Source organism: Pantherophis guttatus, chromosome 1 (assembly GCF_059756535.1).
Source record: "Pantherophis guttatus breed Tessera chromosome 1, ASM5975653v1, whole genome shotgun sequence".
Lineage (NCBI taxonomy): Eukaryota > Metazoa > Chordata > Lepidosauria > Squamata > Colubridae > Pantherophis > Pantherophis guttatus.
The window spans coordinates 167,089,569-167,116,471 of record NC_142063.1 but is presented as its reverse complement, the minus strand read 5'-3'; the positions used below and the strand labels follow the sequence as shown (position 1 = coordinate 167,116,471).

The 26,903-nt window shown below is 35.4% G+C and overlaps 1 protein-coding gene across 8 annotated transcripts in view; it reads left to right on the top strand.

The window, feature by feature from the left end:
• ANKRD44 (ankyrin repeat domain 44) overlaps window positions 1-26,903 on the top strand; it is a 139,433-nt gene that overhangs the window by 77,198 nt on the left and 35,332 nt on the right. For 2 of the 8 annotated variants that reach the window (XM_034429972.3, XM_034429929.3), the window contains exons 7-15: window positions 1,610-1,752; window positions 3,757-3,969; window positions 5,065-5,143; window positions 8,000-8,114; window positions 11,651-11,733; window positions 14,347-14,410; window positions 19,061-19,129; window positions 20,694-20,834; window positions 24,784-24,864. In XM_034429972.3, the coding sequence (XP_034285863.2) occupies window positions 1,610-1,752; window positions 3,757-3,969; window positions 5,065-5,143; window positions 8,000-8,114; window positions 11,651-11,733; window positions 14,347-14,410; window positions 19,061-19,129; window positions 20,694-20,834; window positions 24,784-24,864 (988 nt within the window). Of the gene's footprint in view, window positions 1-1,609; window positions 1,753-3,756; window positions 3,970-5,064; window positions 5,144-7,999; window positions 8,115-11,650; window positions 11,734-14,292; window positions 14,411-19,060; window positions 19,130-20,693; window positions 20,835-24,783; window positions 24,865-26,903 lie in introns of all 8 variants that reach the window. The other 6 variants (XM_034429955.3, XM_034429919.3, XM_087882129.1 and 3 more) reach the window with 3 other exon arrangements.

Genomic DNA, 26,903 nt, shown 5'->3' with positions numbered 1-26,903 from the left:
GCTTCTTGGCTCCAATTTTAGTGGAGCTGTCTTCAGTTCACCATTTCTTCCCCAGAAATCCAAAAACTCAGAACTCTCAGTCAACTCCATCTTTAAATACTGCTGTTTATAGGATATTTGAAAATGGGATTACTAACTAACCATAAGCATCAACAGAATTAACAGTTAAGGAAAAGAAATTAACATTTATTTACTGTATCGTGAAAGTCAACAGAAGCCAACACAGTTCTAGGCTGCATTAACAGAGGGATAGAATCAAGACCACATGAAGTGTTAATGCCACTTTATAATGCCTTGGTAAGGCCACACTTGGAATACTGCATCCAGTTTTGATCGCCACAATGTAAAAAAGATGTTGAGACTCTAGAAAGAGTGCAGAGAAGAGCAACAAAGATGATTAGGGGACTGGAGGCTAAAACATATGAAGAACAGTTGCTGGAATCGGGTATGTCTAGTTTGATGAAAAGAAGGACTAGGGGTGACATGATAGCAGTGTTTCAATATTTCAGGGGCTGCCAAAAAGAAGAGGGAGTCAAGCTATTCTCCAAAGCACCTGAGGGCAGCAAGAAGCAATGGGTGGAAACTAATCAAGGAGAGAAGCAACCTAGAACTAAAGAGAAATTTCCTGACAGAACAATTAATCAGTGGAACAACTTGTCTCCAGAAGTTGTAAATACTCCAAAACTGGAAGTTTTTAAGATTGGATAATCATTTGTCTGAAGTGATGTAGGGTTTCCTGTCTAAGCAGGGGATTGGACTAGAAGACCTCCAAGATCCCTTCCAACTCTGTTATTCTATTCTATTCTAGAACAATTATCACATATTAATTACCCTTTTTTTAACTTTTCTTTCGCTGCCATGTACATGATGGTAATTTGATTATTCTGAAAACAATAATTCACAGTACAACAATTCAGCTGTTTAATAGCAGAAAAAGGTGAACTAATTAGCGTTCATATTTTAAAAAGTCTTTTTATAGGATCTTCCCTGTGAAAGTGAAACACTCACAATTGGAGTAATTACGTTAGAAGAAGTATAAAGAAAAATATAGTTCCTTAAAAACAGCTATTCATGTTCCTTTTTCTAACTGAAAAAATGCAACTTTTGAATTGTCTTAAAAATGCAAGTAAGCCTGAAGTAGAATACAGTGGAATTAAAATAATTTCTTTTTTAAAAAAGGGAAATGATTTATGTGAAGATCTCTTCAGTATCGGATTTCCTAAAGCTGGACTCTTGGAACTGTCTGTGGTTGCTTTCCCTTTTTTTTTTCAAAGGGCTGAAGATAACTTGGAGGGTTATAGATGAGTGTGCGTGTGTGTACTACAATTAAACTTCCATCTTCAGATACACAGTTTTCATCGATTTTATTATCCTGTACGGGAACAACAATCATCCAGGATTTTTTATATTTTATATGCATCGTATAAAATTAGAGTTCTCAACTTCCTTCAGTTGTTTTAAACACACACACTAACAATTGTCTAATGAATGAGCATCGTTTGTTTGAGATTGAGTTATGAACCTAGAGTGGCATGCCAACAATGAGGGCCATATTAAATTGCACTGCTGAGATAGACAAGAAATACTACATTTTCCTTGTCTTTTTTAGGCCACTTGGAAGTTGTTTCATTACTAATCAGTCATGGGGCTGAAGTGACATGTAAAGATAAGAAAGGTTACACTCCACTTCATGCTGCTGCATCCAGTGGTCAGATCAGTGTAGTGAAACACTTGCTCAATCTTGGTGTGGAGGTAAGCTGTTAATACTACTTTTAACAAGCTAGTAAAGATTGAATTGTTGTAAATCCTGACTGTTGAAGCTTTAATTCTTGTATAGAATGAATGCATGGCCATCTTTTAAAAATGTGTGCTATCTTTGATAAGGTTGATGAACCATTCTTTGGATTATAGATTATTTTAATTATTCTGGATAATGATATTATCCGTGGAGCCGTGGTAGAGCAGTGGTTAGAATGCAGTACTGCAGGCTAATTCTGCTGACTGCCAGCAGTTCGGCAAATCGAGTCTCACCGGCTCAAGGTTGACTCAGCCTTCCATCCTTCCGTAGTTGGTAAAATGAGGACCCAGATTGTTGGGGGGCAATATGTTGATTCTATAAACTGTTGAGAGAGGGCTGTAAAGCACTGTGAAGTGGTATATAAGTCTAAGTGCTATTGCTATTGCTTTATTAATATGGATAGTTGTTGAGAGTGACAGCCACAAATGTAATTCTCCAACTTCCTTTGTCCCTTAGACTTGATATAATAATAAAAATATATCATATAGAGGTGCCACTGAAGCATGTGATGTACAACTGACCATATATGCTTATACAGAAATAAGGATGATTGCTCCTATATGATTGGACAAATTTTCTTCATTATTTCCCTTAATTTATTATATAAATAATCTATTTCAGCACTGACAGCTTTAACCTAGATAACCATACTATTTTTTGTATTTTTTTCTTTCTTTCTTTTTCTTTTTCTCTTTTTCTGCCACCAACTAACATATGTCCAAGTTTGAATGAATCTAAGCAAAGATAAGCACTTACAAGCAATATGCAAGATTTTTGTGCAAACCTAAAAGCCTGGGAAAGATCCAATTTCTTGAAAAAATGCAATCCTGTTCTTTTTTTTTTTTTAAGAAAAATCTTGTTATTTTTAATTTACAATTTCTCTACTTGGAGAAGCCCAAAACAGTTTGTAACAGAACAATAAAGCAACATTAAATAAAGCCATCAAAGATCAAACCAACATACCTTAAAACAATAACAATATAACAATTAAGGTTCTTTTTAAAAGTTATTTTAAAATGAAGTCAAAGGAGCAGCCAGGCCCTGGAATTATACTATAAATGCTAGAGCAAAAATTCCAACGTTGTCTTAAATATTGTATAAAGAAGACTACATGGGGCCAGCCATATTTCCTTTGGAACAAATTTCATAGAGTTGAAATAGAGTGCTGAGATGGAAATATGCAGTACACTATCTGTCTCTCTTTAAGTGACAACATATTTTCTCTCCTGTTTAAATCCAAATTAAAATAATCTCATTCTTCCAGGCCTGCTTTAAATGAATGGCCACATTTCCACTTTTTTGTTTGTTAGATAATAGTTCTAACCTCAGAGTTTGATATCAATATTATAAGAACAAGTTCAGGAGCACCCTTGTGGAGGGTATAACATTTTTTGGGGTTTTTTTTGCTTTATTCATAAAAATGAATGATTAAAATTTGTAGCCACAGAAGGGAACTCATTAAGTTGAAATTATTTTTTCATATGTTTTATGTAGTCATGTGATATTTAGACCTTTTATTTGTATGATATAATTTTTCTTGAAGAAATAAATACATCACCTTCTATTTGAAATATCAAGGACCATTTTATCTTTACTAGAACCTCTTTTTCTTTTACACAAACTCATATGGCATAGTTAGTATTTTATAGTATTTTATAGTTAGATTATATTTTGTTAATTAATAACAAACCCTTTCTCCAGCTAAGTCAACACGCAATGTTCTTTTCTAGTGTGCTAAAAAGAGCCAGAAGTCAACACTTTTTTTTCTTTTTCGTCTTCAACCCCACACTTTCTCCTCTTCCCTTTTCCCTCCCATTGCCCATTTTTATTTTCCTTTGTATTTTATTTTGTGATATACTAATACTAATAAAAAAATTGAAATAACACACAACGAGGATGGGCTAGACAAAACTAATGCCTTAATGTGAGAGATTTCATGTGATCTTTTGCCGTTGCAGATTGATGAAATGAACATCTATGGAAATACTGCCCTTCATATTGCTTGTTATAATGGGCAGGATTCTGTGGCTAATGAGCTGATAGACTACGGAGCTAATGTCAATCAGCCTAATAACAGTGGATTCACTCCCCTCCATTTTGCTGCTGCGTCTACTCACGGGGCCCTTTGTCTGGAACTACTTGTGAATAATGGGGCAGATGTAAACATTCAGGTAAAATTATAGGTTTCACATCTCTTCCTTTTGATTTCCATTTCTTACATCTTTAAACAGCAGATAAATGGAACGGAGATCAGGTAAGTGAAGGTTATGTGTTACACCTACACATCTAAATGCTGAGCTTTGAGGTATGCCTGTTAAATACAGAGTACATTTCTTTTCTGAACAGCATGGGAGGCATGACTATTGAAGGAGGGGGGGGGGAAATCACGACTATTGAATTTTTAACTTTCCAATTTAGACATATTCCTTTTGTGCAAAAATCACTTGGAATGGGTAACTGTTACATTAAAGTCGCTCTGGACAGCAAGATGGGCAGCTTATAAATTTAATAGGTGAATAATAAATAGATATGAATTTACATGGAGAACAAAGAAAAATGAGGCGATGGCCTTCACATGGTCCATAAGCGAAGAATTGAAACCAAGGGCTGTTCAGCTTCTCTTAAATACTGCCATCATTATACATGTTGCCCATTATAGGTATTCTATATATCACAAATGGGATCAGAAACAAAATGTTCCTTTCTTACTCCATCCTTTAGCAGGATTACTTCCAATTACAATATTGTAGTCTGAAAATGTTTCTTCTTCCCCACCTTTTCTTGCAATATTACTTAGAAGGTTGGCAACCATCCCTGAATCTTTTTGTTTCATAATATCACTAGATAATTTAGAGTTGGGGAGAAAAAGTAAGATTTGTGGGGGGAATGTGATTCATTAGGCTATTGCTATGCTGTCTCTTCTTAGAAGAGTATGTTAATTTCTTCTTAACCATCTTTTCTCTATATTTTAAATGTTTTCAGAACATGAACCCAGTTATTTATTTAAAAAATTCCCAAAGGCCTGATCAAGAGGCAAATACAGTGTAAAAAACTTTATTCTGTTCTATAAAGAAGCTCACCAAGCCATAAATGTTAAGGTGCTTTGAATATTATTTTGATTGATAAACATCCTTCTTTCTGTGTGTTTAGGAAGTGTCTAATGTTGCCATTTTATTTCTAAACGAGCACCTTAAAGGAACTAAGCACTTCACTACCAATAGGTGTGGTCTGTCTTATGTTTGTTTGTTTGTTTGTTTGTTTGATAGAGTAAAGATGGGAAAAGCCCACTGCATATGACAGCTGTCCATGGGAGGTTTACACGGTCACAAACTCTCATTCAGAATGGTAAGATAGTATTTTTAATATTGTATCATTTTAAAGCATCTTTACTAATTTTGTCAAGTTTTAACCTTTCATCTTTTTAGAAAAATGAACAATTGTATATTTTCTTTCTTTCGGATATACAGTCCAAAAGAAGCAAGAGTGAAAAATAGAACAATTTAAATTTTATTGTACCTTATTTATTTCTTTATTTATAGTCCGAGACAACTGAAATGACTAGGAAGAAAAATAATAAGTAATAAAATGAACTCAACTAGAATCTATACTTAATTAAGACATCAGCAGGGTAAAATCATAAACCACAGCAATGGCAATTAAGCAAAAATTAGCAACCCTTCTAGAAATTGTCAAAGACCCACTAGATAGAGGGAGGAGAGAATATTGTCTATAAGGTTAGGGTTAGGCATTTTTAGTTTCTTGTTATTTTTTTAATGTTCATTGAGTTTGCAGACAGTTGCAGAACATCTCCAAAGAAGATATAAATAAGCAGGGCACAGTTGGAATGTCCATAAATCTGGTGTAAAACTACTATTTTTTAATTGGTCTGTTACATGGAGAAGTTCTCGTGATTAAATTTATATGTTGATTCATCTCTGACAAAGTTGCCAAAATGAATGTGGTAGATATAGAAATCTTAGGTTATAAAGTCAGGAAAATACTAGAAAAATATTTTTAGCGAAACTAAAAATTCTGGCATATGCAGGTTTTGTTACCAAAAATAGTACTGCCCTGAGTTCTCTCCATTTGTCATCATATCATTAATAAGGTTCATTCCAGGTCATGATGTTCTCATTAAGAAAGTCTTTGTTTCTACTTGAATGCTGTCCAAGCTGTTAGTATGATGAATTATCAGAAAGACAGTACAAACTGGAAACAGTTTTAGCCCTAAATCCTAATAATATCTACTGCCTTTTACCAAGGAAATGGTTTTTAAATAAAAAACCTAGATATCTGTTTGCTTAAATCTAAATAAGAATTTTGCAGCATGTTTAGGTTTGGTATTGATCAATGAGATTACCATAATCAGGTAAGAAATATTACCTGATAACATGGGGAAACAGTAGAAAGAGAAAATATATGTTTGACATATATTGTAGATATGGATACATACACACATGGATATCAATTTAAAAGGAAATACAGCCAAAAAAATCACAGTGAGAATTTAGTCCACTATATAGTTTATTACTATGAATGACCAGAAAATCTACATCAAACACCCTGGGTGGGAGATAATTTCTCTCTCTTTCTCATTCTCTTTAGCTTTTTGTCATCCTGTTCTGTTCAGAGAAGGAATAGATTGCTCTTATCAGAAGTCTGAATTCACCCTTTTAAAAAAATTAGACCTCTTATACTAATCCATAGGGACTAAATATTGTTCTTAGTTTTAGTAATATTTTTAATTATAAAAATATTGAGGATGGCAGGGACCTACAGATCCCTGCTTTGAAAGAAAAAATCTTTCTTCTGTTTCATGTGGAACTGAATTGTGTAATAAAAATACAGTAATCTCATTATAGTTTAAGTATAACTGGCAAAGCAGTAGAAATACTAGCAAGCCAGAAGCAGACTAATGAATTTCTGAATTTTGTTAGCAAAAAGAAAAAAGAAAAGAAAACATACGTTGAGCAATATGAGTTGACTAAAAATTCATGGGAAATTCTGAAAATCAGCTAACTTATTTGTCAGATTTACATACCTGGTAAATTAATTAGAGAAACTTCTAAATTGGATTCTCGCAAAATGCTTACCTAAGTAAAAATGGAGATGGGTAGGACCAGAATCTGTGTTATATAAACTTCTATTTATTCAAATTCACTTTTGAACTTATTGTCTTACAAATTCTGCCTTTATAATTTATGTTGTAAAACATAAGAATTCTAAATATGCATTCAGTTGAAGAAAATTTACAAGTATTTAAGGGTACTATTTTGTACTACCTGTAAATGCAGGACACACATGCAGCATGTTCAAAATGCACAGAAATTGTCAACATCCCTGAAATCTTTGTAACATTCTAAAAGTGCATAATTCATGTTTGCTGCAATAAAAATATTTTTGGCTGGGGTTAAGGCACAACTTCTGTGCACAAGCCGAGTTGGGATCACATAAACTTCTTCATTACCTTGGAGAGGATGCAGCCTAACTCTTAAGGAAGGTGTTTGAAGGCCAAATGTGGCTTTTGCTGGAAAGGCCCACTAACCTAACCTGTGACTCTTATTTGGACATGCATCCTGTCATATTGATTCAAAGTATTTCCCCCCTTTTGTCTTGGTACTCTTGATTTCAATTGATAATTTTGTTTCATTTAAGTAAGATATTGTATGAGAAATTAAAATGCCACAGCTTTTCACCTGAAAGAATTGTCTTATTTTCTTCTTTTTGAATTGGTCAAGTCCTTCATTGATGGAATTTGGTACTTTGTAGTTCATAATGTTCAGGGAACCCAACCATTGCCTTAACGTGTTATGGTGATCAGGCCATCATATTAAGTCATAATGTGTTCTATTTGTGTGGAATTATGGTTTGTTAAGGCTTGTTAGCTGTTTTTGTGTACCAGTATCAAAACTGTATGGTAATGTACTTTGGTTGCCCTTTCAGGATATATAGCACTAGATCTAATAGTGTAGAATTTCTTGATTAGTAATATATAGTAAAGTAATTCAATAAATTCATTGCTAATGTTTTCATATTTCTATCTCAAATAATATATTGTAAATAGTGAAAAGGCAGTTGTGTCATATCTTCTACTGGCTGTTTGGGTGAAATTCTCTACTCCTTGCAAATAATGTGTTAGTTTTTCCATTAAATTGCATTTGATCCTTACGTAATATTTTCATATTCAAATGACATATCCAGGAGGTGAAATTGACTGTGTTGATAAGGATGGCAACACTCCCCTCCATGTGGCTGCAAGATATGGACATGAACTTTTGATTAATACCTTAATAACCAGTGGAGCTGATGCTGCCAAGTAAGTTGCTGAAGAAGTAATATTCTAAAATGTAAAGTTATATCCAGTGGTGGGATTCAATTTTTAAGCAACCGGTTCTGTGGGCGTGGCTTAGTTGGGGGTGTGGTTTAGTGGTCATGTGACCGGGTGGGCGTGGCTAGCTGGCCATGTGACCGGGTGGGCGTGGCTATGTGCATAGGGACTACTCAGAGAGCTGAAAAAAGTCATTTCTGACTGGTCCTCGCACTTATGACCATCCTCACATTTATGCCCGTTGTGGCATTCTTAACAACTGTGTCAGTCATTTCACCATTACTTCTCTTCACCGCGGTGACAAGATAGGGCGCAAAACGTAAAATGTGAGGAAGTCGTAAGTTCAAGGACTGGTCAAAAGTGCGAGGACCGGTCAAAAGTAACTTTTTCAGCCTTCTGACTAGTCCATATACACATAGGGATTATTCAGAGGGCTGAAAAAAGTCATTTCTCACTGGTCCTCACATTTTTGACCGGTCCTCGCACTTATGACCTTCCTCACATTTATGCCCGTTGCGGCATTCTTAACAATTGTGTCAGTCATTTCACCACTACTTGTCTTCACCATGGTGACAAGATAGGGCGCAAAACGTAGAATGTGAGGACAGTTGTAAGTTCGAGAACTTGTCAAAAGTGCGAGGACCAGTCAAAAATAAATTTTTCAGCCCTCTGAGTAGTCCATATGCACAAAAGGACTACCCAGAGGGCTGAAAAAAGTGATTTCTGACAGATCTTTGCACTTTTGACCGGTCCTCACCCTTATGACTGGTCATCATTTATGCCCATTGTAGCATTCTTAACGACCGTGTCACTCATTTCACAACTGCTTCTCTTCACCCAGGTGACAAGATAGGACGAAAAACGTAAAATGTGAGGACAGTCATAAGTTCGAGGAGTGGTCAAAAGTGCGAGGACCAGTCAAAAATAACTTTTTCAGCCCTCTGAGTAATCTATATGCACAAAAGGATACAGCAATAGAGAGGGATGAAGGAAGGAGAAGAGAGATGGAAGAAAGAAGGAGAGAGAGGGAAGGAAGAGAAGAGAAGAGAAATTAGAGTAGGAGTGAGGGTAAGAGAGGGAGGAAGAGAGGAGAAGGAGAAAGGAAGAGGAAGTAGGGAGGAGAAGAAACAGGAGGGGGGAGAAAGTAAGAAGGAAAGAAAAGAGAGAGGTGGTAGGTTTGAGGAGAAAGATTGCTGTACAGTAAAAAAGATGAAATGGAAGAAAGGCAACCCCAAACAAATATAAAGATATTAAGATAAAGAATGAATTGTTAAACTTTAAAAAATAAAAGAGAACAAATATGAATAAATAGCAATAATTAGAAACACACATACAAACATACAATGTATTTTCTTTGAACAGAGTATTTGGCCGGTTCACAAATTTAAACAGTGTTTAGTCATTTCAATTAAATTTACAGTTTCTATATTTCCTTTTTGCCATTTTATTCCTTATCTATTTTTTTTTTAAAAAAACTAATATTACCCTTCATCCTCATCTCTAATCTTAATCAAATTCAATTTTTCCCTTCTATTCTATATTATACCCCTTCCCATTGTCATCTATTTTTATATCCATCCTCACATTGGTTAATTATGTAATATTACAGTTGTTTAATATAAATTCAACATTTTAATATAAATCAATTAGTTATATAACTATATTTTTTGTATATTAATCAATATGAACATGAATATTCCAATTATTTCCATACAATCCAATTTCTTACAAATCAATTAATTATATTTACCAATAATAATAAACCAAATAATTTCGCCCATATATTCCTCCAAACCACAACTTAACCATTTCTGCTTTCAACACAATATACAATTAATAGTATCTCAATTATTACAATTCCCTAGTTAAATAGAGCTTTTTTTCTTTTGTGTTTTAAAATCTTGAACTCTCCTCTTTTGCCCTAAATTTCCCATTGTTTGCACCTACCTTTTTTGGTGAGGAAAAAGAAAAGAAATCTGCCTGCGTAATTTTCCAACGTTGCAGCAAACAGCAAAGCCAACAGCCTGCTTTACTTTCAGTTTCGTTTTTCAGCATAGCTAAGGGGAAAAAATCTGCTCCAGCACTCTTTGCAAGCAAGCAGTAGAGCCCTGAGCAAAACAGCTGAGAGCAAATCAGCTGAGAGTTGGAAGGCCGATCTAATCAACGGGCTAATTAGCCTATGCTGAAGCTCCGCGGGCCAATAAAATTATAAAAAAACACCGAACCGTTTGTTAAATTGCTGGCTCACCCGCCCCTCGCCTACCACTATTTATTGGCAATAAATAGTGGTGCGGAGGGGCGGGGTAAGGGGCGGGGCGAGCCAGCAATTTAACAAACGGTTCGACCGAACCGCCTAGAACTGGCAGAATCCCACCACTGGTTATATCATTAATTTTAGAGTGCATCATCACTTTGGATTGGGAAAATGGCCTATTTAGCAATAGTTGACAATATTTTGAAAATATTTAAGGTGGATTAATGGTTGCTGGACTCTTTTTAATTTGTTAAACCCATTAATTCTGTATGACACCAGTAGCTTTGACTAAAGTCCATAGCAAGACAGGATCAACAAATTGTTTACAGTTGTAATTAATACAAATTAAAATATATTTATATTTCAACTTTTACCATTTCTATACCTAATATTATAATATGATTGGAGTCTACAACTCAGAACTATTGCTATATTTTCTTTCTGGTTAAAAAAAAATACCATAAATGGTTATTATTTGTTTAGATACAGAAAGAAGGTTTAGAAGGATACGATCTACAATATTTTGGGCTTATTTCTATATGAATTTTAATCCATTCCTTTTCTAACTGCTGAAGATAGAAATGAACATCAGTGAGAGAAAAGGGTTCAGCAATCCAGGTTATCCGCTCAAAATTTCTATTTCATGCTTCAATGACCTGTATGTTGATCAAATAAAACACCTCTGTCAGTGCCTGAGATGTCCAGTGAAGTGAGAATCCGGCTTGGAATCATTAGGTAGACATCAATGTCAGGATGGGATAATATATCTGGGACCTAAAATGAAAATTTGAATTGTTCTTTGTCAAGATCACTTTGTGTCCTTCCAGATTGGCATCCAGAAGCAGAAGCTTTGCTAATAGAATGCTTGAAGAAGCAAAGTGGAAGGGCATTATCTGAGATAATTATGTGTAGGGGGATGAAGGAGTAAATAACTAAATTTGACTTATTTATATTCAGATAGGAAATTTTTAAGACGTAACCTGGATATTATGTAATAAATTGTTCTGATGAATCCCAGTAGACTATTCCTGTACATATTTGTATGACAGGGAGATTATAAATTGGTTCTGGAAGGGATTGTTATTTAGGAAATGTTTGTAAAGCTTTACCATATATCACTAGAAAACATATTGCCGTCTTATCACTCTGAAATAAACCCAAATTTTCCTGTAGCAAATAGATGTAGAAGAGAGACATATATGGAGAGACGGGTCTACAAACTTTATTTGAAGAAATGTTTATATCAGAGGTTTGTTTGTTTGCTTTGCAGATGTGGCATCCATCGCATGTTTCCTTTACACTTGGCAGCACTTAATGCACATGCTGACTGCTGTAGGAAGTTGCTTTCATCAGGTAAGCAAAGGCAAAAGAGAATATAAAACTAACCTCGTGAATGAGCTGGTTATGTGTCACTAATGTATGTCCGTGTACTTAGCAAGTCAAGGCCTTACATTTTGTTTCAAACACATGCTGTTGTATGCTTATATGTGCAAATATATGTGTTCCTATTTGACTGTGTACACAATCCTGTTTTATGCATTGTCTGTGTTTAAAGCATGCTGAATGCTGTCCCCATCTTTAATGGCCATAGAGAATGGTCATTCGAGCACCTAGGATATTGTACTATTCGAGCACCTAGGATATTGTACTATTTCTGGAGGAAAAGAGGGAGTGATTTTTGTCATTTGCTGTTCTATCTGCGGAACCTTACAAAATCTACAAGCAGAGGGGACAAGGTGGAGAGCAACTCTATGGGTCTTGATTGTGGGTGGAGGAACACCGTTGCAACATTGAACAAACCTTTGTTAAACTGAAATCCTTTTTATGAATCAAAGGAGCTTTTTGTTTATGAAACAACTACCTGATTACCTGGTAATAAGCTGGCTCTTTCTCAATAATTTGCCACAGTGTAAACCAGGTTTGTGCGAATTTTGGTTCTTAGTTCTTCTCACCACCAGGAATTTACTAAATCTCCAGCTGCGTCTGGTTATCTCAAGCAAATGACGATGACTTCTGTCAGTCAAAATAAGGTTAACTTTACATCCAAACCCAAATTGCAAAGTTTGAGTTTCATAACTTATTTACTATTCTGGCTTGTTAGAGGATTTGCAAATTTCACCACCAATGTTAAGCTTTCTATGGCTGGTATGTTTCTGATTATTTTTCCATTCTGGCTTATAGGTTTCAAGATAGGAATATCTGTGACGTAGGAACTAGCTTGCTTGACTGTTACTGTTTAATAAACCAAAATTCTCAACAAATCTAGTTTAATAGTAAGCCAATAGAATCTACTTTAGAGTAGACATATGTAAGGCTGTTTCTTTTTTGGTTCCCAGATTCAAGACAAAAATTTAATGCATTATATAAACAGGAAATCAGGTTGTCCCTTTTAGTAGCCTTCACTTGTTTTGTTACCATATCCTTTGTGGAGAGTTTAATCTTATTTTAAACTTCTAATTTCAATGTCACTTGGCTTTTATTATTGACTTGTGTGGCGCTCTGCAGTCCTATAGAAATACATAACTAATAAACTAGATTAAAGGAGGCTACATATAGTTATTTTTTGTCTCATAAATATTTTTGATGTCATAAATTAGGACAATTTAATTCGACTATATGGGAGGACCAGACTTACAACAAGCAATGCTCAGGGACTCTATGTGCAATTTTTCATCTCCATTTTTGATGAACAAGAAGACAACAGAATTAATGGTTGTTTTTACTATCCAAGCCCAATATGCTACTCTTTGATTTTGGAATATCAGTTTCCCAAAATATGGGCTAGTTAAAGGGCCTACTTGCTCTCCAAAATTAGTGAAGCAGCTGTCCCTTGGTCTGGCCTACCAACTAGGTCTTGTCCTCCATTGGGCAAAATCTACCATCAGTTCTAATCCTTACAAGACGCCTTTCTGTAGAGGGAGCATTTGTTATTTTGTCCATTAATGTTAAAATCAGTACAGTATGGCAAAGGAAGGATAATGGAAGTTGCTTTTACAAGTACATTTTTAGACATTTTTAGTAAGATAGTGATTGATTGCATTTTCAAATGCCCAATATTAGAGCAGTTGTATTCTCTAGAGTGGAAGAGATTGCAGAAGTGTGGGAGAATTATGATGAAACTCTTTAATCTCTGAGTTCGTTATCTTTGTCGTCGTCATTATACTAAACAAACATTAAATCTAATTTTGGAGCTGTAGAATATCTTAAGTGAGGCTCAGTTTTTTTTTTATTAGTCACTTCAAACAATTTGTGGCCTTGGCCATTTTCCATTGCTCCATCTCTCTATGGCAGAAGCCCCCCTCAACTTCTGGTGAAGGAATGAGGTGGGGATAATGCAGATAAAGAAGCAGACAGAAGTCAATTCGACATCCTTGTGTCTGTTGCCTTAAGGGAATTGATAATCATTTCTCCTTTTTTGCAATTTCACAGAGATGATCCACCCCCTCCTTAATTGTGGATTTTATTAGGTTCTTGCTGCAGTAAAAAAATGTGCTGCTCTCCATACAAAATATCTGTCCTTCTCTAGAAAGTGATTATTTCCTGTTCCCGTGCAAAATCTGAAGCCATTAGTAAATAAAAACTCTCTTTGATGCATGCTGAGACAATTCTTGTGACTTCCTCATTTTCCTCACAGAGCTCTCTGCCTTCATGCCTGCTGTCACTTCTCTTGAAAGTCTCCCCCTGAAATGCCTGCTGCATGATTTAAATACTTCAATAGCAATGGGGTGGATGTGAAAATAGATTCTTTTTGACTTTATGGTTCTTTTTTTTTTCTGTAGCGGCCAAGCTTGAACAGCCACTGTCCGTTTCCATAACAACCTCTTGCTGACTACAGTTGTGTCTTCATTCTGATTTTTTTTTTCTGACTAACTGATTTTTCTGTCTCTGCAATGTTTCTTGCGGTTTAACTAGGACAAAAGTATAGCATAGTGTCCTTGTTTAGTAATGAGCACGTGCTGTCTGCAGGCTTTGATATAGACACCCCTGATAAATTTGGAAGGACGTGCCTCCATGCTGCTGCTGCAGGAGGGTGAGTAGTTTTGAAATTACAACTGCAATAGATATATGTAATTTTAGCCCTGTGGTTTCCCTGCAATTCTTTTTCCCAAAGAGAAACAACAAAACGACACAAAAACTACTGTAATTTATGAGGCCCCTGTTTTGTGTGGAATGCATGAGTGTGCGCGCACACACACACAAACCTCACTTTAGAGGGGGAAAAACCCACCTCTTTTTGCACATAACAAACTATGTTTGTTTTGCTTCAGTTAAGTAGGTATCACTCTTCCCCTATCACAGACTAGGCTTCCTTGCCCTCAACTGATTTTTCTTCCTTTTTTGGTCATTGTATTCCTAACCCATCACACAAACGCTGCAGTTTATCGTGCTGAAAACCCCATTTGTAAAGATGAATCTTTACAAATTAATGGCAGGTTCTGGCTCTTACATAAAATGCTTTGACAGGCCAAGTATTGTGGGAAGAGATCAAAAGAAGAGATATGAGGCCCAAATCGAGCCACTTCTCTTTTGCCCCTTTTTATCCACTGACATGTAGGGGCATTGTGCGATCCTTCCCAGGGGCTAGGGGCCATTTCTCTTTACCATTTCCCCTTACCCAGAAACAAGGGTTGCCATTCCAGTGTATTGCAAAGAATCAGCTGCTGTGCCATAAAGGATAAGCAGGACAGGGACAGTGTATTCATATCCATTCCTATACTGAGCCAAAATTCTTTCAGGTTTCTACATTTGCAAATTTGAATTAGCCCAGATAGTAATAAACACATACATACACACAAACACCCTAATGGACATGCATTCAAGGGCAAAAGTTATATTCTAGGTTTGTTTATTTTCTCTCCTAAATGGGTAGGATTTCTCTTCCTTGCACATTCAGGCTAGACCAGAGAAGCCCATACTTTGTTCTTTAATATAGGCCAAATTGTAAATTATTGTCCTGGAAAACAGAGTTGCCAGACAGGAAAGAAAATAAACACTCATAGTTCCTCAGCCAATCACTCCTTTTAATAGAGTGCTCCTTCCTTTGTATCAAAGGCAAGCTATAAAAAAGAAGGATGAACCTCTACCATTCTAAAATTTATGCATCTGAAGACTTGTTTTAAGAGGTGAGAGTGGGAAAAGCAGGCCACAGACTACATGGACTGCACAGTAACACAGTTCTTTCAGCCAAGAGCTTGACTGAAGAAGAATATGAACTTAATTCCTTTAGTTACACTTGAAATAGCTGATGCATCAAATTTATTTCAAGGTTTCTTAGCTCATTCAAGACATTTCTCACCAGAATGTTCCCCTGCACCTTATAATGAATGTATTGAAATGATCCAGAGCTGTGCTTTTTTTTCTTTTTATGCTGTTTCCATTCATCACAGTAGGCTGTGTGCAGGATAACTTCATGTCAAAGGGGTCTTGAACAAATTAAGCAGTGTTAAAATGAATAGAGTGCAGTGGTTCTTTCTGACTAATGTGATTTAATTTAATTTTAAAAGAATGCTCTTGTTATTCACGTTTTTAAGTAATAATTGTTTAAAGGTTCAGGGGGAAAAAGATTCTTTAAGAGTATGTATCATAACTCTGAACATGGCTGATAGGTATTGGTAATAGAGAACAGAGCAATCTCAGTAGATCTGGGAAGGATCAAAGTGGAATGTCTACTTCTTTAGCCAGGACAAAAAAAAAGAGACTAAGGGACTTCCTTCCTTGAGCTATTCAGCAAGACATGTCCTTCCATACATGGGAAGGAAACAAGGTATTGCAGCTGCAAGCCAGCTCCTTCCTATTCCTGCCTTGCTTTCATTGCAATAAGCATAACTAGGACTCATCTAGAATGAAGCTCTTGTATGCTGGCCACATGAGAGGACCAGTTTGCTGTAACAGTTAAGGTACTGACCTAAAAATCAGGGAACTGATGCTAGTCCCACCTTAGGCATGAAAGCCAGTTGGGAGACTTTGGGCCAGCCAGTCACTGTTTCCCACAAGATTGCTGTTATGGAGAAAGGAGGAGGGGAAAGGAGTATTAATGTATTTTTGCTGCCTTGAGTTATAAACTAATAAAGGCCAGATAAAAATATAATACATAAATAATAAATAAAAATGCTAAACATTAAGATGTTAAGATTCAGCTGTAAACTACTAACAGCTGTTTCTAGGGTTATATTGCTAAATGTATTTAACTGGAACTAAGATTCTCTGAACGTTGGTGAGGTGTCCTTCTAAATCAGGGGTGTTAAACTCATGGCCTACAGGCCGGATGCGTCATGTAGGTGGCCATCCCCCACCTCTATTTTAGTGAAGGGAGAAAAAGTCACGATATGTCACGTGACGACAACGTGACACCGCGAGTTTGACACCCCTGTCCTAAGTAGGCAGATTTGCTTATGTTGCATCAAGCAATGAAATTTAAATACTTTTTTTTTTTTAATAAAAAGACCATTCTGGTTCAGAAACCTGAATGTATTTGGAAGGTACCAGGTTGGAGAAGGCTGATCTAACACATGATGGATTCTTGTCTAAAAAATAAAGCTTTACTGCCATAGCAATCTTGACAGGTGTATGTCCACAAATTATTATTTTGTTTTTTTGTTAAGTAGCTACTCCATTGTTTCAAGCAAAACAACAGTTCAATCAGTTCTGAATGTGCAGTGACAGTGACTATGAAGTTAAGCCTTTACAGTACTGGTTTAAATACACTCAGATTATTTTTGGAATGTCTTTACCTTTGCACTTGCTAACATTCATACCACTATATCACAGAGAGGAGAGAATGTTTGAGTACAGCAGTGAGTCAATATTTGGCCAGTCATAAAGTACAGTAATAAAATATTTTTTTTCAGAGAGTTGAATTAAAATAATATGCTATACAAATTTTTTACCATGGTGTGCACGTTCATCCCACTGGAGAAGGTTTTTTGCCAATTTTAGAATTCTCAAAAAATCACAGGAAATATGTGCCGTTATTTGGTATGTTTCTATCATATCATCTTCAATACTTTCAGAACATATAGTTTTATGGTTGATGAAGCTTAATTAGAAAATAATTAATTAGAAATTAGCAAGTCTACCTTAATAAGTGAAGCAAGACTTCTGTTTTTAATAATGCAGGGCTGGTACATAAATTTAGAAGCTGCTCTCAGTTTGAGCCAAATATTTTTTAACCTTGTACAGACAGCAATTAAGACGGCATATTGGGATCTCTGTGTGGAAATTTTCACATGATTGTTTCCTTTGAAAATTCTTGATTAGATTTGTAATGCCCAAGTCAGAGGCTCACATATGCAGGTGTGAATTCTGAATCTTTCTTTTCCACGGGCTGATTGTATTGTCACCTAAAATGAGCACTGGTTCATTCTGATAAAGGCTTTGTGAACAGTTCCTATACATGCTAACCAGTACAAATGATATTTTAGAGTTTGAGGAAGACATGCTTAAACACTGTTTTCTCACTTAATTTCATTTTTATTTATTAAATTTGTTTGATGCCCATCTTACTATGCGGTGACTCTGGGTGGCTTACAATGATAAAAAGAAAAACAATGCAACAACATGTATCCAATAAGAATAAAACACTATAAAAATACAAATTAGCTATAACTAAAAGATGGGGAGGGAGGGAGGGCATAGGAGAAGTAGGGGAGAAGTGGGATCTGTTATTAATCTATCAATCACCTCCAGTGTGATGTTGTCCTATTGGCCAACTGGCAGAGCCAAGTCTTCAAAGTCTTGCATGAAGGTCAGGAGGGTGGGAATCGGGTGAAATGCTCCCGGTTCGGACCAAATTGCCTGATCCGGTAGCAATGGAGGCGGGTGGTTCGGAGAACCGGTAGCAAAAATCCCTCCCCCCCCCATGCCCAGCTGAGCCGCACAATCATCAGAGGCTTTTTTTTTTTACTTTTAAAAGCATTTTTTCTACAACCTCTCCAGCCGAAAAAATGCTTTAAAAAAAAAAAAAGCCTCTGATGATTGCACAGCTCAGCTGGGATCATCAAAGATCCCAGCTGAGTTGCCTGATTGGCAGAGGCTTTTTTTCTTTTAAATGCCTCTGACGATCCAAGCTGAGTTGCCTGATTGGCAGAGGCTTAAAAGGCAACTCAGCTTGGATCGTCAGAGGCATTTAAAAGAAAAAAGCCTCTGCCGATCAGGCAACTCAGCTGGGATCATCAGAGCCTTTTGAAAGCATTTTTTTACAACCTCTTTGCCAAAGAGGTTGTAGAAAAAATGATTTTAAAAGTTTTTTTAAAATGTCCACATCCACCCAGTCACATTACGACCCCCAAGCCACGCCCACAGAACCGGTAGTAACAAATTTTAGATTTCACCACTGGTGGGAACCGTCCTCATTCCAAAGAGATAGATATTCGAAAGGACAAGCTTTTCTCCTGGACCCCACCAACCGGAATTCCTTGGCTGACAGGGCCTGCAGCATGCCTCCTCTGGCAGCACGGGTGGGGTGGGCCAATCCCATTGAGATTAAACGTTTCCTGAAGTAACCTGGAACCATGTCATGAATGGCTAATTGTTCATGTTTTACTCACATTTTATCTTGTAGTTTGTTGCTCCCTAAAAGTTCCTAAAAGGTTAACCATGATTTTTTTAAACTTTAGACTTTTTTCCTCATCAGCACTATTTTATTTTATTTATGCATCCTTTTCTTTCTGTATCTTTTCAGCAATGTTGAGTGTGTGAAACTCTTGCAGAGCAGTGGAGCAGATGTAAATAAAAAAGACAAATATGGAAGGTTTGTAACTTAATAAAAACTTCAAAAATCAATGTGGAAATCTAGATCTTAGTTTCATGATGCTGGAATTAACTGAGCAGGATTAAGAGGAGCTCATGCTTGGCTGCCAAACTTCATCTTTGGAAAACATGTAATGCAATTCTTAATACCAATAACTTTCTGGCAAGATCAAGAATATCACATAGGATTTCAGACAAGGCTGCTATTGCTCAATTGCTTATCCTTCTTCGTTTGTGGGATTAGCACTGAATTCAGATGTGAACATTCTCAGTTTGTAATCCTCTTGTCTTTTCCCATCATTTTTCTGTCATATTTTATTCTGAGGAAATCTGTCATGGAGGAAAAAAATATAATGTTTGCACTGTATCTTTTGACTGATAATGCAGGAGACCTCTGTTTGGCAACAGGGAAATAGGTTGTTTTCAGACTGGGAATCCATTGAAGGATGTAGATTAACTGGTCCTAATCTCTCCTCTCCTCCTCTCCCCTCCCCTCCCCTCCCCTCTCCTCAAAGTAAAAGTAAAAGTTTGAGATTGTATAATAACAACAGCAATAATAAATTTACTTATACTATACCAACTAGGTGAAGTGCAAACATAACAAGATAGAATTAAGACTGAGACATATGACAGCAATGGCTATGTTTATTACTGTATAAGGTTACAACTTCCTTCATAGGAAATAAACCTTTCCTGTCCAAAGTGTAATCCTAAAAGAGAGAGATGCATGCTATATTAATGGTATATTCTTTCCCCTTTCCTAGTAAGATTTAAATAGTTTAGTTCTATATTATTTTGCACCAGAATTCATCTACCCTGTTTCCCCCCAAATAAGACATCCCCTGATAATAAGCCCAATCGGACTTTTGAGTGCATGGCAATAAGGCCAAGCACTTATTTCAGGGGTCAAAAAAATATAAAACAGGGTCTTATTTTGGGGGAAATACAGTATATGGCAGAAATAATAATTCAGTATAAAAATATTAAGTGTAGAATAGACCATTGCTCTGTCTCTGTCATTATTTAAGCAGCTGAATCAGAGTTTTTTAACTTTCTTCTAGTCACTCTTGAGTTATCCCTTGTATTTTTGCACCTTAACCAAGCAACTTTTTGTCATCTGGAAGAGGAAACAATGCACTTATCCTACCTTCTGAAAGTATTTCCCCTAAAATTAAATCATTAATTTTTCACTGGGCATGCAATAAAGGCCATATGAGTATCTTCTAACTACAATAACAACAGCTTCTGTATAATGTTTTCCTTTATAACAAATCTTACTTATTTTTACAATAAGCCAGTGGTTTATTATGGTTTATTCTTTGTTTATAGTTAGCTGAATAGCACTTCCTACCCTTTTTGTTTGCTCAATTCTTAGCCATTTCTTGTGTACTTATTTCAAATCTTCACTGAAAAAGAAAGAATATGTTCTGCATTCAATTAAATACTGCTGTTGTATCTCGAAATGGATTCTCCCTATAGTAACGTTGCTGTCAGAAACAGTTAACATAACCGTATCCTGTTACTCAAGTAGTGCCTTGGCTAATATGTTTCTATTTATTTTGCAGAACACCTTTGCACTATGCAGCTGCAAATTGTCATTTTCAATGTATTGAGATGCTGGTAACTGCGGGGGCCAATATTAATGAAACTGATGACTGGGGACGAACAGCTTTACATTATGCTGCAGCCTCAGACATGGACAGAAAGTAAACAAGCTTATTTGTATTCCTTGTTTCTAATTCATTTCTGTTCTCTTTTCTGTCATTTCTATTCTCTTCATCCAGCAATCTCATTTAAGCAAAAACTCTCCTTTGAATCAAATACCTCTTTAATGTCCCAGCTGCTAGAATTGCTTTCAGTAACTACCTGCTCCTCCATATTGAGTTACTTTTGCAATTGCATAGTTTCTTCCAGGTTGCTGATTTCTGCATAAACCACCTTCAACTTCTTTATATTTTATTCCCTTATTTGTGTTTATCTTGCTACTGTTTTTCACATGGTTAGATATGGTATATAAATGTTTTATATGCTTTCCAAAGTGTTAGCAAAACTACTGAACAAAAAAAATGACAGCTGCTTTTTTTTTTTTGTCCTGTTGCTCAAAAATCTTATTGACTGGTATTCTTAAGGCTTTTTTCCCCTGAATATTGAATTTTCTTGAATTAGAAGAGACATTCAGAAAACTCTTATCATATAAAGATGTAAAATAGTATTAAGTTTCAAGCAATGGGATGAAAGTTTGTAAGGAGCATGACATGATGGAGTTAAAATATCCTCTTTATATGCTTAATGCTCCTGATCCCCATGATTGAATCTCTAAATTTTCTTTCAGTTTGAGTGAATGTTGATATTATAAGCATGTTGTGTTCCACTATGCCAGAATATTTCTGGCTTTGATGCTCATTTTGTAATGTAGTTCTCTATATCAGATGCATAAGATTTCTAGCAAAAATATTCTTTAAAATGATAACTTTAAATGAAGTATTTCTCTATAAACTACTTCTCAAAACATAAATATCCTATAATATCTGAAACAATTCCATCAAATTCTAAAGAAATAGTTTTTTATTATGATGAAATTTAGGGAATAGAGAACATTTATAATTTCATGCATTGAAAGGAGTAAATATGTATTTTGACATGATTTGCAAAAATGGACAGCTGCAGACAATCCCTGCTGTCCTTATAAACTTACTGTTTTTGGTATATGTATCTGATTTATAGTTACATGAAGAAGGCTTGCCATGTTAACATATCAAATAGACCTTATGAACTGAGCATTTCCTTAATTAAGTATGCCTTAAGAAAAATACTAGTCTACCCTATATATATATTGTAAAAGGAGCTTTTGCTTCAGTTAAAAGAACAATTCTACCATAGTAAATGGATGAATAGTATAGTTCATGTGTTCTTTATTCTTCTCTAGTTTCATTAGCCAAGACCCCAATATTATCTCCTATGCTGATGTGAAGTGTTCTCCAACCTCCTAAAGGACCATTATCCTAACAAACCTATCTTTTTATCTCAGTGTCAGCAGAACTTCACTGAACAAACACGCACACATCCTGGCATGTATACAGATACATAGACATATGTATATCTGTACCACATGTGTGAGCACACACACATTGTTATCTAGAAAACTGAAATTGGAAAGAAATTTCTGGGCTCAGCCAAGATTTGTGCTTATGAAACAGAATAGAGTCATGATTTAATCATATTTTAAAAATGATAAACTTCAGGCACTTTTGCCTCTATTCTGAGAGCAAGTAAGAATATCTTGAGCTCTGGGGAAAGGCTATAATTGAATAGCTGGTTTCTTTGGAGCTATGAATTTCCATACAGTTGAAGTAAAAAAAAACCCTAGGATCATCTCGCCCATTGGTAGTTGAGTTCAATATAATTTAAACATTAAAATCATAAAAATTCCCTGGTGGATCATACTACTATGTGCCATCAAATTCATGACCTTTTCCCCAGTAGGTTATTGGAAAAATGTTTAAATCTTGAGAAAAAGATTTATTTGAAAAGTGTGTGCCTGAAGACAGAGAATTATGATGAATGACTGAGTTAATCTCCTTCCCCCTTAGTTTTCATTATTGAAAAATAAAGTCATGCATAGAAAAAATACCTAGTTTAGCATAATATTACTTGGAGCTGTCTTGATAAAAAGATTGCTTTAGAAAAAAAAAAGCTTTTGTAATTCTAAGCGCTACACAGTTCTGCAAACAGTGACCTTGAGGGGACATATACAGTATTAATTAAACCTTTAAGGGTGATGAGAGAACTGGTTTAGTAATGATAATAATACTGTATATTAACCAGAGATACAACCAGTTAACATTTAAAAATTCCATGTTATATCATTTTCCAAGTAGTTTGAGTAGACTGTGAAATCTAATTAAATAATGTCTCACGTATGCATGGTATTTATTTATATTGTCTTTTGAGGGTAATATTATATGTGAAATTATTTATAATGCTTTAAACCATCAATCAAATAAAGCCCAGTTCCACATATTGCAAATTTTCTACTTGTGTGTACAGTTGTACACATAAATTAAAATACCACCTGTATTTCTATAATTGCTTGTATTTATTCTCCATCACTGTGAATACACACATGTGGTATTTGGTCATTTAGATTTTTTTTTTTTTGTCATTTTCAGTAGTGTTTTTGTCTATGTTAGAATTAAAAATTAACAAATCAATTTCAGAAGAATTTAAATGAACCACAATGTTTTTGTTAAACATTTGAGAGAAACTATGGCAATGTTTTCTTACTGCTGTTAGCTCACTTGTCAGTTGCAAGTTAAATGGATACATAAAAGGTTTCTGTATTGAAGAAGAATATGACTATAATAATGGGCAAGCTAAGAACATCATTAAGATGAATTAATAATGTAATGCCTTGCTAAGATAGCAATTATGAAGCTGTAGGCCTCATGCCTCCTTCAATGAATTAGCAGGCTATTGCAAACAGGTATTTCATAGATCTTAGTTTGTGCTTACATAAGAAATGGTGTGTGGATTTAGAGAGGAGGAAACTATGGCTGTCATTGTTACTTGTTCTGATTAGCTATTCTACGTGTTTCATCTATACAGGTAGTCCTCGATTTACGACCATAATTGAGCCTAAATTTTCTGTTGCTAAGTGAGAAGTTTGTTAAGTGAGTTTTGCTCCAATTTTTTTTCTTGCCACATTTGTTAAGTGAATCACTGCACTTCTTAAATTAGTAACACGGTTATTAAGTGAATCTGGTTTCCTCATTGGCTTTGCTTGCCAGAAGGTAGCAAAAGATGATCACACGACCCCAGGACACTGCAATCATCATAAATATGAACCAGTTGCCAACTATCCAAATGTAAATCACATGACCATGGGGATGCTACAACAGTCATACGTGTGAAAAATGGTCATAAGTCACTTTTTTTCAGTGCCATTGTAACTTTGAATGGTCACTAAATGAACTGTTGTACGTCGAGGACTACCTGTACTTTTGCCAATGGGAAAATAATGTCTTTAAAATTGAATAATACTTTTATACCCTAGTATTCCCAACAACTATTTTTTTAATTACTCCACTGTCTTCCAATACTGGTGTCACAGCTAACACCAATTCATATTGTACCTACATTGAATTAGACATGATTGCAATTTCTGCCATTGCAGAAGCCTTTTGGGAAGAGTCTAGAATGGAGAAAATTGTAGAGGAGTTGAACACATAAGTAGTATTTGTGTAGAGTATCCAATAAAACGTTCCTTCTAGATTGGATACACTACTTTCTCCATGGAAATATGGAGCTTCATGGAGACTTTTATCGGTGAAATTATATAGCTGAATCGATATTTAGGACGAGGTTGGAATTAGTGAGGGAAACTGTTTCTAGCAAAGATGAGCAGAAATGATAAATATCAGAAAGCAATTCCAACAATATTGTAGCTGAATGTGATGCTGTGGTGTAGAACGAGGACCCTAGAAATACTTCCCATTTCTGAGTGCTCTTTATGACTCTTGCCACGTGCCAATCTGTGAAACATTTATATTAAAAAGTTTCCTGGTAGCACTCATAAATGTATTTACTGCTTGAAGTGAAACGATAAAGAGTAGTTTATACCAAAGAATCTCAAAATGAGTTGCCTTTTTCATTCAGAAAGAATATTTTGGGTAACTCCCATGAAAACTCTGAAGAAATTGAAAGATCCAATGAAAAGAAAGAAAAAGAAGCTGCATTGTAAGTTTGGTATCAGTACAGCGCTTTGACCACATCTCTGCATTATGCTTCTCCTTCTGTGGATTGCAGTTATGTCATTCCTTAGTTTTGTTCTGTGTCTCTGTTTACTGCTGGATTTGACATCTGAAACCATAAAATGCTTACTGTAGGGTTCTTGTTTATTGATGTAGATGTATGTTTATGTGTACTGACATATTTCATATTTAATTATTTTAAAAAGTTACGTAGCATCTACAAAATGACAAAAGCAACATCATGACACAAGCACAGCTCCTTTCATACATGCATCATGGCATTGCATGCAGAGCTAAAAAGAGCAATGCTTACAGTTTGGGGGAATAATATTGCTTTAATCATTTTGACTGAACATGAGTCACTTATTCACCTAAATTGTTTACCGTCCATTAACAAAACTCCATCTTTTTTGGGTTGAGGATAGATTTACTGGCTTTTATCCAATAAACCCCATTACTGAAGTGTTACATTAACTAATCTACCTGAAACTGATAGGGTGCTACAGAACTGCAGGTTATCAATAAATTGATGGGACTTCATTAAAAACTTCATATGATCTCCCCCAGCAGTTTAATGTAAACATTGAACAGTATGGCACCAAAGCCATTTAAATGATATAGCCTTGAGCAGAAATTCCCCAGTAGCATTGTCTAGAGATAGACCTAACTCAGTCACTCCAAAATAATTGATTGTATTAGAAACACTTGAAAGGTCCTATAGAATTCCACATTTCTCTGCTTGTAAAGAGAGGGGATTATCCCACCACCTAATCAAGGCACATTTAGTGCCAAGACCACTAAGACCAAGGCCAAGGTATACTTCTGTTAAAAGTCAATTTTATTCAAGACTGTCTGGATCTGATTATCTACCAACAGCTCAAGCACCCTTCCCAGAAAGATGTTTGCTTACTTTCTTTAATTAAAATTCTACTATTCCTGCTTTTAAGAAGAAATGTATAAACACCTGGATCTAGCTAAACACTCCCTTTCTATTACCTGAATAAGCCATGAGAAGCAACGTTTGACCAAATAAATGTCTATTTGAACTCTATACAGTTCCTTGAACGCATTGTTATGCCTTGAAGCTCTCCTGGACTCAACTACTATCTAATTGCCAAAACTGCAGAATCCAAGTCAAGACAATTACAATAAATTTTGCCCTCAAAGGATCTTGGTGGCATGTCACATGAAACTACCTTAGTTAGGTTCTACATTCTTCTATTTAATGAGAACTCGAAAGGTTCCAAGTCACTTGGAAAAGTTCCACTGGATATCACTAAGAGAATACAGTGGTGGTGGGAAAATGTAATGAGATCTTAACAGTGTCCAAAAATGAGTTTTTCTGCAGGTGTCTCTATTTATTTCAGCTTGGTATATACCAAGGATTTAGAAGAAGAAGTTCAGAAACAAACATTTGCTGTCTATGCCAGAAAATTTTCCTTTGTTATCTGGAATCAACTAGAATCCATTAATTTTCAGAATCAAAATCTTAATTCTAACAGATTCCCCATCCCTAAAGCAGGTAATAATTGATAGACATCTAAAAATCTCAGCAAATCTGACTTTTGTAAAGGAATAGATTTAACATCCCCTAATTTCAAAGTGCTATACTCCTTCCTGGCAAACCCCACCCCAGAAATCCATAGAAGATTGTCTACATGTGTTGACCTAGTTATGTCTATGTATGTTGGTGTTTTTAAAGATGTGTGTGTGTGTGTGTGTGTGTGTGTGTTAGTTGTTGTTGTAGCCTTTTAATAAGGCTTGAAAATTGGTTCTGTCGTCTTTATGTCAAGAAGATTGTAATAAGTACTGTAAGGAAAATCTTTCCTTCATAAACTTGATACTTCAAGTTGGTATATCTTTCTGATTATTGTTGTACCTTTTGTTATATCAATAACTAATATCTTGAATATGCATAGTGGTTAGTGATGTATCAAATCTCTGTCATAAAGAGTTTCCTTAAAAAAGGAAACAAAAGGAAAGGAAACATAATAAAAACAGTTGACATTAACATTTAGTAATTAT